This window comes from Spea bombifrons, chromosome 2 (assembly GCF_027358695.1).
Source record: "Spea bombifrons isolate aSpeBom1 chromosome 2, aSpeBom1.2.pri, whole genome shotgun sequence".
NCBI classification, from domain to species: Eukaryota; Metazoa; Chordata; class Amphibia; order Anura; family Pelobatidae; genus Spea; species Spea bombifrons.
The window spans coordinates 49,086,872-49,104,688 of record NC_071088.1 but is presented as its reverse complement, the minus strand read 5'-3'; the positions used below and the strand labels follow the sequence as shown (position 1 = coordinate 49,104,688).

Here is a 17,817-nt window from a genome sequence, read left to right as displayed (position 1 = left end):
TTCTCAGTCTTGCCATGGTGTATGACTTGACATTTAATAGTCTCCAGCAGCTTGTTAGTAAGATTGGCCATCCTTCAAACAACTTTATGCTCCTACATAGCTGCTTCTGTTAAAGAATTTGTTTTAACCTACACATTAAATTGCTGACAATAAGCACCTGTTTGGTATAATTATTTAATCCTTCATGTACATATATGTCTACAAAATTCCAGACTTTGTACAAGTCTACATAAAATAATTGATCCTGTTTTGAAGGCCTGCCTGAAACTTTTGCACAGTACTATATACATTTGAAAAATAAAATTAGATAGGACTGTTTCATTAAGTAAGACTATGTGCATAAGTGAAACATTATGACTCTCAGACCTGCACGTCTCTGTCAGCTCTCTCTCTGTTCTCTTGTACGTCTTCTAGTTGCTTCTGTGCCTCCTGTAGTTCTTTGCTTTTTAGTGCCATCTCCTGCTGCAGCTCTTGTTTCTCTCTCTGAGCAAGTTCCACATAATGTATCTGCTCCTCTCTCATCCTGAGTAATACTCGCAGTTTCTCTTCCTCTTGTATCAGCAACCTGTGTTGTAATAAAAAAATAAATAGGACATTTACATATGTACTAAGATAAGAACAATAAAGCAATTATGTAATGAGTGCCTAACAAAATGAAAATGTATTCTTATGGGAAGTGGATTATTTTATTGAGTGCCATATGTCCCCAATAGATGTCTAAATTTAAACCAACCCTCTGTCTAATTGAGTTTCAGCCCCTGTTTTACATTTTGATACAATACACAGTATTGTTCATTAAGACCACTTTTGGTGTGTAATGTTGCGACCTTCCAGTCAATAATGACTTCTGGGCTACAGCATGTTCCTACAATATCATCTCAATAACATTCTCATATTTTCTAAGAATCTAGCTCTAACATCTCAAAATGGTTCTCAATTGCACTCTTAAAAAGGAATAATTTACACTGGCCAACCATAACATTATGACCACTGACAGGTCAAGTAAATAACATAATCTTGTTTTCATGGCACCTGTCAGTGACTGGGATACATGAGGCAGCTAGTGAACATTTCATTCTCAAAGTTAATGTGAAATCAGCAGGGTATATGCAACTTTGAGAAGGACCAAATTGTGCTGGTTAGACGGTTGGTTAGCGCATCTCCAAAACTACAGCTCTTTGTGTAGTGTTCCTAGTCTGCAGGGGTCATGCACGGCCAAATCTCACATGGAGAGGAGAAGGCTGGCCTGTGTGGTAAAATCCAACAGACAAGCTACTTTAGCTCAAATTGCTGAAAAAGTTAAAGCTGGTTCTGATAGAAAGGTGTCAGAACACACAATGCATCGCAGCTTGTTGCATAGCTGCACACCAGTCAGGGTGCCCATGCTGACTCCTGCCCACTGTCCACTGCCGAAAGCAGCTACAATGGTCAATTGATCATAAGAACTGGAACACAGAGGAAGAAGGTGGCCTGGTCTGATAAATCACATTTTGTTTTATATCACGTGGATGGCGGGGTGTGTGTGTGCGTCGCTTACCTGGAGAACAGATGGTACCGGGATGCAACTTACATGACTTAAAGGATCTGTTGCTAATGTCCTGGTTATAGATATCACAGCACACTTTCAGAGGTCTAGTGGAGTTCAGGGCTGTTTTGGCGCCAAAAGGGGGCCATATATATATATATATATATATATATATATCTCCAGTGTCTGCATTTGTTTGGAAAGATAAATAAATAGATCTACTTTACTTGGCTTGAGCATGCCTGTAGTCCTCCTCATCCCGACGTGCTCTTATTTCTTGTGCAAGTGCTTCCTGAAGATGTTGCTGCAGTTGTTCTAGTTCACAAATTCGTTGTTTTTGGCTCATCGCCTCCATCTCCTTTAACTGCATCTCTGCTTGCATGGTAGCACGTGCCTTGTGCAAAGGGAAAATTACAATTAAAAAAAATGTCATTCCTCCATAGAAAAAGACTGGAAAATGGAAATACAGGGGAAAACAAAAATACAAAAATAACTTTTGGAAGTGCAATCTAAGTACTGCATTGCCCTCTGAAATTACAAATATAACATACCTCCCAAAATGTGAAAGATGGTCAACAGTAAAGCTTCAGATGCTAGCTGTGAACTACAATTCCCATGATTTTCAGCCAGCCAGGTGTCCACCATAATGCTGGCTGAGTATCATTGGAAGAGTAGTCAACAGCAGCAGAGATTTTTTTTAATAAAAAAAGGCTTATGTTAGCCTCCCTCCCAGGACCTTTACACACACCTACCCGTAAACACACATATACACATACACTGCCCTTACACACACATATACTCCCAAAATCGGAACTGCCCCGCCTAAATCGGGATAGTTGGGGGGCATGCAGTCGTTGTGTACATCTACCACTGTGTATCTCTGGATTTCTTCTCTACTGCTCTTCCCCAAATCTCAGTCACCTCTTCTGCTTCTCGTAGCTGTCCAGCCAGCTGTCTCTGCATCTCTTCTTGTTGTTCTCTATGTCTATGCTGTTGTTGTAAAATGGCTTCCTCTGCTCTCTTTTGTGCCTGTCTCAGCTGTTCCAGCTCTTGCTGTTGGCGCTCTTTCTCGGTTTGCAGGTCTGCCAACCTTTGCATCTCCTGCTCACGTGCTGCTCTGCGCTGCTCTCTTTGCTCTCTCAGTTCCCTACGCCTGCTCTGTAACTCTCTGTGTAGACTCTCGGAGCCAGAGGATTGGAGACGGGCCGCTGTTTGGATAGCTGTAAGGGCAAAGATTTACATTCAACAATGTTTGTCTTCAAAATGGGTATATTTTTTCAGCATTAAGTTGCATGTATTTGGGTTTTCAAACTCTACATCAGAAAATGTACTTATTTCTTACAATTAAAGGTTTCTTGTTATACTTGAGAGAAAAAAAGGTAAATATAGACAAACACTCAGATTAGTATGTTCCTCTCTTCCATGTTGAATATTTTGATACAAAATTGTTCCATATGCTCTTATTTATATTAATATTGCTGTGTATATGTTTGTGTGTGTGTGTGTATATATATATGTATGTATGTATGTATGTATGTATGTATATACACAAAAGCTACCAGTTTTCCATTAACCTGAAATAGGAAACATTTTTATTCCTTTTACACATTGGTTCATTTGTAAGTCCCCTTCTTTTGCCTTTTCTTTGCATGTATTGCAACTGTCCTGGCAGTTTAGTGGAGAGAGAAATTTCACAGTAACGGGATCAGAATATGTCATTTCAGAGTTCAGCTGTGCCTCATTAAAAGGTCGACTTCTTAGCATAGGCCAGATATTATCCAATATTTCCTGAAAAATTAACATTACCCTTTCCTGGAGCAGGGCCCTCCTCACCTGTTGTCTCTGTAAGTCAAATTGTTATGTTACATACTACTTGTCCTGTCTACCCATTGTACAGCGATATGGAATTTGATGGCGCTATATAAAACAATAAATAATAATAAGTAAGGGGCCTAGCCCAAACCTTTAAAGAAGCCTCAGACCATTATCCCCCCTCAACCAAACTTTGCATGAGGCACTATGTATTCCAGTAGGTAGCATTCTCCTTGCATCTGCCAAACCTAAACCCATCCATCAGACTTCCAGGCAGTGAAGTGTAAGTCATCACTCCAGAGAACAGATTTCCACTGATCCAGTATGCAGTAGTGGTGTACTTTACACCACTCTAGCTGGCACTTGGCATTTGGCCTAGTGATCTGTGGCTTGAGTGCAGCTACTCATGGAAACCAATTTCATGACGCTCCTGATGCACAGTGTGTGTGCTGATGTTATTTTTAGAGGTATTTTGGAACTCTGTAGTGGATGATGCTACAGAGGACAAAAATTTTCTTTTTTGTTGTATGTGGTTCAGCACTTAGCAGCCCCGCTGCTTGAGTGTGCATAGTCTACCGGTTTGTGGTTGAGCTGTTACTCCGAAGCTTCCACCTCACAACACGAACACTTACAGTTAAGTGTGGCAGATTAGGCAGGGCAAAAGCGGACTTGTGGCAAACACTGGCATCCTTTGATAGTGCCACGTTTAAAGTCACTGAGCTCTTCAGTACAACCTATTCTACTCCCAGTGTTTGTTTATAGAGATGGCATGTCTATGTACTTGTGGGGAATGTGCATGTGGGGTTCCCACATAGAAAGCAAACCACAAGTGTTCGATGCAGGTAGGTATATTTTATCGATTAGCTAGTGCTAGTATACACGGAGACTAGAAGGCTTAATGCATTTTGGGCATGACTAGTGCTTACTCCACATACCTTTGGTCACATACTTTAAGGCAGAAGACGACTTTTTCACTCTCTGATAAATCAAGCAACCAAATGTTTAATTACCTGTATTCCCTACTCCACACATTCTGCTCATGTCACAGGTTTCCGATTTTCTAAAATGTGATCTTGTTCTGTGACCCACTATGTCCTCCCATAAGCATCCATACCTGTCACCCATTCTTGTCTGAGCTTTGTGTCAGATGCACTCATCTCATGGGTTTTTGTGGTTGTTTTGACACAAAACATGCAGCGCCTCCCATCCCTGTCAGGAAGTACCTGAAAGACAGAAAGGTAAAAACTGAAAAAAATGAGCAGAGTTTAAAAAATGGCTTCCGGCACTCTCACTATACACTAATTTTCTCCAAGGCATCGTAACTGAGTCCCTAATGACTGGCTTAGACTAGAAGGGCAATTTATCTGCCATCAAAAGTTTCTATGTATGAACAACAAATTATACAAACAGTGAACACCAAAGTAAAATGTTATCACATAAGGTTTAATGAATGAACTAATAAATGGATGGTCATTTAAGAAGCTACCTTCTGAGGTCTGACTGGGTAACTTAGCTTACTGCTTAGCACATATAGGAATGTGTGTGTTCTGGCTAGAAATTATAGTTGCAGAGCAAATGGGTATCTCTTAGCATTGTTTCTGATGTTGGTAGTTTCTCCCTCACAAAGCAGTTTTAAATGGTAATTATGGCTACCGTGGATATCCTCCCATTGGGTTAAGGTCAGGGCTCTTTGCTGCCCACTGGAGTTCTTTCACAACAAACTCCTCACACAATGTCTTTATGACATATTGCTTCTACCACATCTGGTGAAAATCTATTAAATGTATTAATTGTTCTCTTAGTTAAAAATATTTTCTAACATCAAAACCATGTGAACCTCTACATTTAGTCCCTCTCTTTTGAATCCCTATATGAATATGAAGGTTTTAATCATATCCCTCCTCACTCTTATATTTCCAGACTATACATGTTTGGAGCTTTTTGGTTTTCTGTTGGATTGCTATTGGTACCTTGTACCATTTTAGTCATCCTTATTTTGTCTCTTTCCAGAATATCTATACCCTTTATGCGTCCTGTAATGTATAAACTTGATAACTCCAGGTTAATGTGTCTATATTCCTTGTTGCCTTGTGACATTGCCTGTCTACATTTGGCATCCAAAATAAAAACTCCAGTCATCCCATTAGTCACTAATAATAGACAATAATACACATCTGCAGTTGTCAATCTCTTGTCCATCCTGCTAATTTAAATTTGGTTTATTACTGCAGGGACAGTAATAAACTGGTACAGGAACATATACACTGGGTATATACTAACCTGTAGACTTGCGCATTCGTCTTCGGGCGAACATGAAAACGAGCACGAAGAGGCCGTTTTTTTTGTTCGTTCCGAAGACACGTCAAAGAGAATACAGTGCCGGCAAAACGTAGGAGAAGACGAAGACTCACAACCACGAAGAAGAGATCCATTCATTTTTCACTGTGACTGCTTTGGCAACACTGCTGTGCTGCATCCAAGCGTTACAGAGAGAGATTGTTCTGTTCTGTGTGAGACTGGTAAGCCTTAGCCTGCCATTTCTCACAGTGTACTTCATCCTCACTTCAGTTCTACTTAATTAATATATTTAATAATAATAATTTGATTTTTTTTATTTATTTAATTTGTCATCAACTGTAGTGTAAGTGCTGTTGAGTTGACAGTGCACCCAGTGCCTCAGTGGCACTGCCTGTCCTGCCTAAATAAATTAAATAGAATTTATAAATAATAATTTAATAGACTCTATAATTTAATAGTACATTATAATATTATATATATGTCACGGCACAGCGTACAGAGGAGACACCGTAGTCAGGTAGGACTGGCAAAGGATGGTCCAGAGAGCCGAGGTCAGGATACCGGAGAGCAGGATAGTCGAGGAGCAAGCCGAGGTCAGGATACCAGAGATCAGGATAGTCGAGGAGCAAGCCGAGGTCAGGATACCAGAGATCAGAGTAGTCGTGGAACAAGCCGAGGTCAATAACCGGAACAACAGGAAACAACAAGAACGCGTACTGGGAAGGCACTACCGAGATAGGCACGACCATCAGAAGGCAAAGTCTCAGAGTTAGGAAGTCTCTTAAATAGGCACAGGAAATTAGGCACTAATTGGAGATTTCCTGCCAAATATTCAAAGTGCCGTTACGTCACTTCCTGCACGGCCATCTTGTGGTTGGCGATTATGTAGTCTTCCAATATAAGTTGAGGTAGTACCTGCCGGCGCCACTAGAAGAACGAGTCCGGACTCCAGAAGAGGACCCGGCTGCAGCTGCTGGGGACGCACGGTGCAGGTAGGCGGTCTTCCTCGCAGCGGCTGCTGTGTAGAAGCGGGGGGTCTCCCCCTTCTTCGCTGCGGCTGCTGTGTAGAGGCGGGGGTCTTCCCCTTCTTCGTGGTGGCTGGAGCTGCCGTGCAGAGGCGGGGGGTCTCCCCCTTCTTCGCGGCAGCTGCTGTTGCTGGTCCGAAGCGGGGGGTCTCCCTCTTCTTCGCTGCGGCTGCCGGACCGAAGCGGGGGGTCTCCACCTACCTCGCGGTGGCTGCGGTTGCTGCCCGGCGGGTCTAACCGCCGGGTATGTGACAAAATATATATATATATATATATATATGTCAGTGATATATATATATATATATATATACTGTAGTATACTAGTGTAGAGTGTGCTGTAGACATTCAAGACATCTACTAGTGTCTAATCTAAAATCAGTAATATCAATAATTCTATAATTCTTATCTTAATAGTTAATTAAATTAGCTATACATAAAAGTAATAATAATTAATTACTACTAGCGTATAGTTCAGCTAATCTTATTTGTACTGGTGCTGCAGCTCTATAGTTTGTGCTTTGTTTTAGCAACAGCAAGAGACCAAGTCAATTTTTCTTAATTAATAATCTTTCATTTTATTTCATTTGTTTTGCTCACCTCAGTCCATCAGTGAAGTGAACTTGTTGGGCTAGTGAGTGCAGCCGCATAAGTGCTGTGTGTTTCAGCAAGCAGTGAAGCTAACTGTTTTGCTGTGACATTTTATTTTATTTCTAATTTCTTTTCAAGAAAAATTGACTGTGTGACGACAACAACTGTACTAAGCAAAACTTCAAGCTACTAGCTGTAGTACTAAAATAATTATAATCTTCTTTAATCTTAATCTATAATATATTATAAATAATAACAATATAAATTCTAGTTCATAATCTATAATATAAGTAATTCTAATTCATAATCTATATTCTTCTATCTATAATACATAATATATAAGTACATTATTTCTAATCTATTAATATTATATAACTTAATATTAATAAATCATATACTGAATCTGATTTCACCTCACTTTAGCTTAGTGGGTTTGAGAGTGTCTGCCTAGAGGTAGACTTATAGTAAGGAAATATAGCTTTAGGCTAGCATAGTAGTAGGCTAAGCTCTTAGGCCCGTGTAAATTCAAATTAAAAATAAAATACTGCTAGTTATATAAATAGTTAATCTTGAGTTAATAATTTAAATAACTTTAGCACTTTGGCAGATTGCACACAACAGCACAGTGCAGTAGTGCATAGTTTTACTTTTTAAGCAGTAGCACTGAAGAGAACTTCCTCTAATTTTTTTTGTCTTTAATTAGTTTTTCCTTTTTTTTTATTTTTGTTTTTATAGTTTTTTAAACACTACACTACACTACACTACACACACAACACAAAATTTGAAATGGATCCTCCTTTTGGGACTAAGGAGGGACAAGCTCGATCTACCACCACCACCACTAGCACCACCACCAGTTCTAAGATGCGTCAGTCTAGTCGGCCAAGTAGGCCAAGCTCTCGCTTATCATTTGGGGAAGCATTGCTTGAAGGATCATCAAGTAAAGGAAAGGCACCAAAAGCAGGCAGTAGTAGTGCGGCTAGGCCCACAAGCTGTATGGTTTTTTACGGAAAGCCTAAAGCACCAGAAGCACGTTCATAGTTAAAGGGTAGCACAAGTAGTACCAGCCCAGTGAGTAAAAAGAAGTGCCTTTTGCCCCAAGCAGCATCTTCCCCATCCACGAGCAGCATGCAAGGTACCAAGCAGAGCCAAATTAGCAGCAAGACTCAGAGGGGACCCAAACCAAAGCGATCACATTCCTTTGTAGGGAAAACCACCACCACCACCACCCCCACCTCTACCGCCTCTACCACCACTAGTGCTGCGCCTACTGTTCCCACCGGTACCACCACGCCATGTCCTCCTAGTACCTCTAGCAAGCCACCAAGTCCTTACAAAATTTTTGTAAAGACAGTTAGAGAGAGGGCTACACATAGTGGTACTCCACCTAGCGAGGTAGCAGAGGAGCCTGAGACTGAGAGGCCAAGTGGAGAGTCTGTTCTTCCTGCTCGCACTAATACTAGTCACAAGTCTCACGACGATATCAGTCTTAGCTCCAGCCTAGCAGGAATTCCATTCGATCTGGCTAATGAAGAACTAGACTATGAGCGAGAGGAAGTAGAGGAGATGAGTTGTCAGGAATCAGATTCCTCAGGGAGCAGTGTCCAAATCACTAGTGCACAATTTTCTCCTGAGCCTCCACCTTCTCCGCTACGATCATCACCATCACCACCATCACCACCACCACCACCAGCAGCAGCAGCAAAACCTAGCAAATCTAAAGCTAAAGCAATTAGCAGTCCCACTATGGCCAGTACTGTTACCACCAGTCCCACCACCACTAGTTCTGCCTCTGTTCATCCACCCCGAGCAGTAGGAGCAGCACCCAAGGCACACTCCAAGGCTATGCGCGCCCCAATTTGGCAGCACTTTGAAAATGTTGAAGAATGGCACTATGGAAACATTGTGGGAAGCTAATAAGCAGAGGGAAAGTGTCTGGCCATTTTACCAGTGCTAGCATGAAGCATCACCTGAGCACTCAACACAACGCTGTGCTATTGGGGAAAGATGCAGAAGTAAAACGTAGTGCAGGCAGCATAGCTGGTGGCCGTGGAAAAACCCCAACAGCTTCTTCTTCTGAGCCAATAGCAGCAGCAGCAGCAGCAGCTAGTGCTGGCAGCCAGAGACCAAGGCAGGTTGGAGCACTGCATGTCCAGCCCACCCTGGAACAATTTGTGGCATTCCAATCCAAAAGGTCAATGCCCAAACAGCAGGCCAATAAAGTAACGCAACTCATTGGTCAGTTCATTGCTGTTGGAGGGGCATCCTTCTCTATGATCGAAGGAGAGCCTTTCAAACAATTGATGGCGGCTGTGGCTCCACAATATACAGTTCCGTCACATTCCACTTTCAGCAGGAACATTGTCCCCTCATTGTATCGGTCCTGTGTTGCAGCAGTGAAAGAGGAGCTTTCCAAGGCTGCTGGTCAGTGTGTTCATTTCACTACAGATTTGTGGAGTGCACCTAGCGGCCAGCATGCCTTTCTTTCTTTGACAGCACACTGGTGGCAGCCCGGTGTGTCTAAGGAAGCTGCTGCAGCAGGCTACTGATCTTTCCTTCTCCATGCAGAAGTCATGGATGAAAAGCAGACTTCCCAAAATATTCTGCATGCAATGAGGAAAATGTTTAGCCTTTGGGTGGGAGCAGAGGCGGGCACCAATGTTGAAGTTGGTTTTGTGGTAACTGACGGAGGTGCCAATATGGTGAAAGCGCTGCGAGATGGTCATATTGTTGGTGTGCGCTGTGCAGCCCACATCATCCATCTTGTAGTGAAGGCAGCAATGTCAGAAGGAACTAATGTGGCAGCAGTAGTTCTGTCCCGCTGCAGAAAGATCGCTGGGCACTTTCACCATAGTGTTAAGGCTAGCCAACTTTTGAGGGAAGAGCAAGAGAGGTCAGGTCTTCCCGTACACTGCCTACGTCAGGATGTCAGTACACGGTGGAACTCCACGTTAGACATGCTCGAGAGGATTTTGGAGCAGCAGAGGGCAATCCATAATCTTGCCTCAGAGCACAATATTGGGATTACCTCTCCATTGAATAGGGAGGATTGGACAGTGATCGCCCAGCTAGTGGCAGTCCTTAAACCATTCAGGGATGCCACAGAAAATTTAAACTCAAACATTGCCAGTCTGGCCCAGGTAATCCCAGTGTTGTCCCATCTAGGCAGCAAGATGGATGTGTTCCTTGGAAACCGTGAGGCTGTTCAAGGTGGCACTCTACATCCTGACGTAGCAGCCATAGTCAGGAAGCTGAAGGATCTGCTAAAAGTACACCTTCGCAAACGAATGGAAGAGAGTCCCGAAATGATGCTAGCGTGCCTTTGTGATCCAAGAATTAAGGGAAAGCTAGCTTTGAAATTTAATGTTCTCAGTAGCTACCGGGAGCAATTGGTCAACAAGGTGCGTGACTGGCAGCGTAAAATGGGAATGCTGTCCGAGGAGGGAGAGGTGCAGGAGGAGGAAGAGATGATGTGGTCTGCTACTCCTAGCAGCAGCATCAGCAGCAGTGCCACAAGCAGTACAACACAGCTGAGTGGAGCAGCTGCGTTTTGGGAAGAGGCACTTGGGAGTATAGTTGGACCATCTGACAGAGCTAGCAGCAGAAAGGAGAGTAGTGCTGCTGAAATGGTCAAACTTTACCTCTGTGAAGTTCCTTCTGCGCCTAATGTTGATCCTCTTAGCTACTGGGATGAAAAGAAGAGTGTGTGGCCTGCACTCTCATGGGTTGCGCAGCAGCTTCTATCATGTCCGCCAACCACTGTTCAAAGTGAGCGCGTGTTTTCTATGACTGGAAACATACTGAATCCACAGCGCTCACGCATGGCACCTCATCTGATGGAGCAGATTGCCTTTCTTAAATTCAATCTGCCCAAGTTGGGTTACCCAGCTCTTAGCTTGGAAAGTTAATTTTTTTTCTCTCTAATGTTTAAGGTAGTTTCTCCCCCTGGTTGCACTTGCTGCGTTGTGGCAATGCCTGCTACCTCCGCCGGTGTAGCCAATTTACGCTAGGGCCTAGTGTCTGAGTTCTGGAAGTCCGCTCCCAAATGCCATGGACTGACAGACTTTCATGCTTTGCCCTGGGGTGAAACAGGTGAGCGGGTGGTCAATTGCCCACTCATTGACCTTTTTCCGTTTCCAACGCTGTTGCTGGTGGTGGTGCCAGTATCTTTTGCCAGTTCGCTTCCTGGCTGAAATCATGCCTCAAATGTCCCTAATAGAAAGGGTAGTTTCTCCCCTTGGTTGCAATTGCTGCGGTGTGGCAATGCCTGCTACCTCTACCGGTGTAGCCAATTTACGCTAGGGCCTAGTGTCTGAGTTCTGTAAGTCTGCTCCCAAACGCCAAGGACTGACAGTCTTTGGATGCTTTGCCCTGGGGTGAAACAGGTGAGCGGGTCGTCAATTGCCCACTCATTCGCCTTTCCCAATTCTGCTGGTGGTGGTGCCAGCGTCTCTTCTCTGCCAGTTCGCTTCCTGGCTAGTGTCATGCCTGAAATTTCCAAAATGTTCAAGGTAGTTTCTCCCCCTGGTTGCACTTGCTGCGGTGTGGCAATGCCTGCTACCTCTGCCGGTGTAGCCAATTTACGCTAGGGCCTAGTGTCTGAGTTCTGTAAGTCTGCTCCCAAACGCCAAGGACTGACAGTCTTTGGATGCTTTGCCCTGGGGTGAAACAGGTGAGCGGGTCGTCAATTGCCCACTCATTCGCCTTTCCCAATTCTGCTGCTGCTGCTGGTGGTGCCAGCGTCTCTTCTCTGCCAGTTTGCTTCCTGGCTAGTGTCATGCCTTAAATGTCCCTAATGTTAAGGGCAGTTTCTCCCTCCTGGCTGCTTCTGCTTCCGGTGTGGCAACGCCTGCTACCTCGGCCGGTGTAGCCAGCTTACGCTAGGGCCTTGTGTCTGAGTTCTGGAAGTCCGCTCCCAAACGCCAAGGGCTGACAGTGTTTAAATGCTTTGCCCTGGGGTGAAACAGGTGAGCGGGTCGTCAATTGCCCACTCATTTGCCTTTCCCAAAGCTGCTGCTGCTGCTACTGCTGCTGCTGCTGGTGGTGCCAGCGTCTCTTCAATGCCAGTTCGCTTCCTGGCTAGTGTCATGCCTTAAATGTCCCTAATGATAAGGGCAGTTTCTCCCCCCTGGCTGCGACTGTTTGCGGTGTGGCAACGCCTGCTACCTCCGCCGGTGTAGCCAGCTTACACTAGGGCCTTGTGTCTGAGTTCTGTAAGTCTGTTCCCAAACGCCAAGGACTGACAGTGTTTGGATGCTTTGCTCTGGGGTGGAACAGGTGAGTGGGTCGCCAATTGCCCGCTCATTCACCTTTTCCATTTTTCAATGCTGCTGGTGGTGGTGGTGCCAGCGTCTCTTTTGTGCCAGTTCAGTTACCTCCGCCGGTGTAGCCAGCTTACGCTAGGGCCTTGTGTCTGAGCTCTGGAAGTCTGCTGCCAAACGTCTAAGACTGGCAGTGTTTGGATGCTTTGCCCTGGGTGAAACAGGTGAGTGGGTCGCCAATTGCCCACTCATTCGCCTTTCCCAATTCTGCTGCTGCTGGTGGTGGTGGTGCCAGCGTCTCTTCAATGCCAGTTCGCTTCCTGGCTAGTGTCATGCCTTAAATGTCTTTAATGGTAAGGGCAGTTTCTCCCCCCTGGCTGCATCTGTTTGCGGTGTGGCAACGCCTGCTACCTCCGCCGGTGTAGCCAGCTTACACTAGGGCCTTGTGTCTGAGCTCTGGAAGTCTGCTTCCAAACGTCTAAGACTGACAGTGTTTGGATGCTTTGCTCTGGGGTGGAACAGGTGAGCGGGTCGTCAATTGCCCACTCATTCGCCTTTCCCAATTCTGCTGCTGGTGGTGGTGCCAGCGTCTCTTCAATGCCAGTTCGCTTCCTGGCTAGTGTCATGCCTCAAATGTCCCTAATGGTAAGGGCAGTTTCTCCCCCCTGGCTGCCTCTGTCTGCGGTGTGGCAACGCCTGCTACCTCCGCCGGAGTGGCCAGCTTACGCTAGGGCCTAGTGTCTGAGCTCTGGAAGTCTGCTGCCAAATGTCTAAGACTGACAGTGTTTGGGTGCTTTGTCCTGGGGTGAAACAGGTGAGCGGGTCGCCAATTGCCCACTCATTTGCCTTTCCCAATGCTGCTGCTGGTGGTGGTGCCAGCGTCTCTTCAATGCCAGTTTGCTTCCTGGCTAGTGTCATGCCTCAAATGTCCCTGATGGTAAGGGCAGTTTCTCTCCCCTGGCTGCCTCTGTTTGCTGTGTGGCAACGCCTGCTACCTCCGCCGGAGTGGCCAGCTTACGCTAGGGCCTAGTGTCTGAGCTCTGGAAGTCTGCTGCCAAACGTCTAAGACTGACAGTGTTTGGGTGCTTTGCCCTGGAGTGAAACAGGTGAGTGGGTCGCCAATTGCCCACTCATTCGCCTTTCCCATTTTTCAATGCTGCTGGTGGTGGTGGTGCCAGCATCTCTTCTCTGCCAGTTCGCTTCCTGGCTAGTGTCATGCCTCAAATGTCCCTAATGGTAAGGGCAGTTTCTCCCCCCTGGCTGCGTCTGTTTGCGGTGTGGCAACGCCTGTTACTTCCGCTGGAGTGGCCAGCTTACGCTAGGGCCTTGTGTCTGAGCTCTGGAAGTCTGCTGCCAAACGTCTAGGACTGACAGTGTTTGGATGCTTTGCTCTGGGGTGAAACAGGTGAGTGGGTCGCCAATTGCCCATTCATTCGCCTTTTCCATTTCCTTTTCCATTTCATTATTTTCCTTCTGATGCACAACCAACCAAACATAACACACACAATAACACAAATAACACAGTGACATAACACACATAACACATATAACACAGTGACATCACACATAACACACAACACATACACGTACAATGCACAAATCACAAGGACCTTTCCTCTTGTTATTTGTCCTGGCCGTCACTTCTACGCTCACTAGCATTAACGCTATAACTCACACTTTATACTATAACATTTTTCCATCAACATACCTGCCAACAGACCCAACTTTTTCAGGGACAGGCCTGCTTTTTTCCAGTCCTGTCCCATCTAATTTAGCTAAACTAGGTATGCAAATACACGTAGGTAGTTATAGCTCGGTAGGTAGCACTAGTATAAACATTAAATAAATATAATAAAGTACTAAATAATAAATCTAACTTTAAAATACATTTAAATAAACCCCTAATTTTTTTTAAAAAACCCATTAAAATTAAATTATTTAGACATAATACATCTTTAACCAAACCAGTGCACTGCTACTAATCTTAAACATAACCGTACATTAACCCTAAGCTATTTTTTTTAGTTCATTTTTCCATCCCCATACCTGCCAACACACCCAAGATTTTGGTGGACAGTCCTGCTTTTTTCCAGTCCTGTCCAGTAAAAGTTGGGTTGTTGCAAAGTATGCCATTGTAAATGGGTAGCAAATGTTAGGCATGTATTACAAGTGGTCCAAAATCAATTTAAAAACGTAAAATAATCCCTATTCTTTTTTAAACATCTATGGATGTGTGACTGTGTATGATAAAAATGGAGGCCAAGTTCCTTGGAGCATTTGTCTCTAGGTCATTTTGTGTACAGTACACCTCAGTACGTGTGTGCAACTCTATTGGTCGTTTCGGCAGGGGGCTGGCCTGCCATCAACGAATGAAGTGCGTTCTGCAATTCACTCGTTGATGCCAGACCAGCCCCCTGCCGAAACGACCAATAGAGTTGCACACACGTACCTTCACGGCAGTTGCTGCTGCTCCGATGTGTTGTTAACCCCGTATTAACCCCTGCTAGGCAACCGGGAGGGAAACTAAGATTAAACGAGCACGAAGAATGTCCGCAAATATTCGCCCGAAGAGACGACAGGAACGGGCGAATATTCGCGGAATACGAAGATTTTTTTCCCCCCGAAGACGAGCACGAAGACTAACACGAAGAGCCCCCTGGTGCCCAAGTCTACTAACCTCTACTCCACAGTCCTTCTCTATGGCAATGCTTCCCTTAATTTCTTTACATTCCTCGCTTGCATAATAGCACAAAAAACTTGGCTTCAGTACAAACCAACGTTCAGTCCACGTCCTTCTTAAATTGGCTTTCTTTAGGAGATATCCCTATAAAACAAAATCCAGTTACACTGGAATAATAGCTAAATAAGTAAGCTTAAATACTTAAACATTTTTTGTTTGACAGCAGAGGTTTAGTAAAAGGGAACATACCTGCACAGCTGTTTCGGTTTTAAAATCCGGTTAAGAATTGTTTCAGTGGCATTTATTGGGATTATTTTACCTAAATGAACTTTATACATGGAGCAAAACTACAATATCTACATAGATACTAAGGTAATTTTCATTTTTCCTATACCACTCTTAGAAACACATGCTGTGAGGCATAAACCAAAAGTAGTCTACTTGTGCTTTTATATCCTGAGGAAGACCCACTGTGATTGGTCTAAATGCTGTTTCTATTTGATGCAATGCAAACATGCATTTTTTCATTATGTAACTGTGAACCAAATATTTTTTTTTAAACCTAGATGACAACATGATAATGATGAATATTCATAATGGTATAAAAACTGGCCATATGGGTCATTGTTTGCATCTCACAGGTTTTGAATGCCATATGCAAGGTGCATTTTACCTGTTTCAGCACATCTTGAATGACCTCATCATACAAGTCCTGGATAGCCATGCTTAGAGTTTCTCCACTAATCCCCTTCAGAATCTTGGGGGAAGTTACAAGTTCCAGAAACTGCCAAACTGAGACTCCTGAGGACACAGATGATAAGATATCCCCTAACTCCACTTCCCCAAATTCCAACCGGGCTATAGACAGCAGCTTCTGCAGAAGATACTTCACCTAGAAATAGTTTAAGAACATGTCATTCAAAAACAGTTATTTATCCTGTAGTATTACATTCCCATGTTCATCAGAAATAGAAGATAACATTTATTTTGGGACCCAATTCATTCTCGTTTAGCATAGAAGTTGGTTTTGCTCATATATACTCTTTTCGGTATTAAGACTAATGGTCAAAATATATTTGGTCATAGGAAATATGGCCATAGGCATATGATCACAAGGACTTTTGCTCATAATCATAAGAGTCAATCATAAGTTCATTCGGTTATAAGCCCAATTGGTCATAGGGCATTTAGACATAGGGCATAAGGTCAAAAGACATAGGACATTTAGTCATAGAGTATATGGTCATAGAGCACATGGTCATAAAGCATTTGGTCTTAGGGCATTTAGTCATGGGGCATATGGTCATATGGCATTTGGTGATAGGTCATATGATAACATTTCTCATCATAAAAGGGGCACTGCCTTTAAAAAATGCCTTTAAATAAATAATCTTAGGACATTTTGCCCCTCTTATTTAAGAATATGTTCTCTTGTGGTACTATTTCTTCTTTTAAATATACTCTCATCCTTTAAATGATGAGTAAAAGAATTTAACAATTACAGTATAAGCTATTTTATTAGGCATGAACAGCAATATACAATTTTATTGAAACTATAGTTGTTTATTGCAATTTATAAATTAAGATATGCAAAGCATAGCATACTACAGAATGATAGGAGACAAAATAAAATAGAACATTAAACCTATACATCCGTCTTGCTGAAAGCAAGAATAAAAGGACGAATGAAAGAGTTAACAGCCTTTTGGAATTTTAAAGTGAGTCATTTAGGGAGAGAGTTGAACCCATGTAAATATAATAGCTGGGGAGGATCATCAACCATGAAATGTCAAATATGGCACAAGTAGACGAATCTCTCTATTTCAGTTTAAAGATAAGATTAATCATAGTCTTTGACAATCTGATTCTCAGGTACATTAGGAACTCTGATCTCCAATTATAATGGCATAAAGGCTTGAGGTAAAGAATATCAGCATGGGATAGACCAATGCTCAAGGCCTAAGATTTACAGGCAATGGAAATGTGGTAAGATATGGCAGTATATCTGCCTAAGGACTCATGCAGGGAAGGGTGATAGATAAAAGGACCTCATCTGGAAGCAAACAAATTTTAACAGAGCTTAAGGGAAATAAAGAAACAAGTAACTGGGTTATGAATGGAACTTGCAATTGGCTCAATAGCAGAGGCATAAAGACTTATACAACTATTGGTGTTAAGCAGTTGAGATATTAGAGGGCAAACCATATAGACCATACACAGCAGAGGTTATTAATTAAGGTAAGTTGATGAAAGAAAGTACAGCTTATAGGTGTGATTTCAATTGATCTATACATAGAAAGCTGGGTTTGTGTGTTCATGTGTTGATCTGTACTGGCAATGTTTTCATACATTATTTATGTATACTTGCAAATATGGGGTTTGTATGTCTTATTCGGTTGATTTATACATGCAAGTGCTGTTTTATGTGTTTATTTGATCTATACCTGAACTACAGGGATTAAGTAAAAGAGAGGTATGGCTTAGTGAATAAGGGGACACATGGGGACATATGGTGCCGAAGTGGAGGGAATTATTTCATGCTAGGGAGTGTGGAGTGGAGCCCAAAGAAATGCTTGCATAGGGTCCAATTATTTCAATATACAATTGTCAGCAGGGTCTAATATTTAT

The 17,817-nt window shown here is 43.2% G+C and overlaps 1 protein-coding gene across 1 annotated transcript in view; it reads right to left on the bottom strand.

Annotated features, from left to right (window-relative positions):
• The window catches only part of DEF6 (DEF6 guanine nucleotide exchange factor), an 86,404-nt gene that overhangs the window by 28,123 nt on the left and 40,464 nt on the right, over positions 1-17,817 (bottom strand). The window contains exons 4-9 of the mRNA XM_053457864.1: positions 15,863-16,081; positions 15,187-15,333; positions 4,452-4,560; positions 2,447-2,745; positions 1,753-1,919; positions 367-565 (exon numbers count right to left, since the gene is read on the bottom strand). Coding sequence (XP_053313839.1) covers positions 367-565; positions 1,753-1,919; positions 2,447-2,745; positions 4,452-4,560; positions 15,187-15,333; positions 15,863-16,081 — 1,140 coding nt within the window. The remainder of the gene's footprint in view (positions 1-366; positions 566-1,752; positions 1,920-2,446; positions 2,746-4,451; positions 4,561-15,186; positions 15,334-15,862; positions 16,082-17,817) is intronic.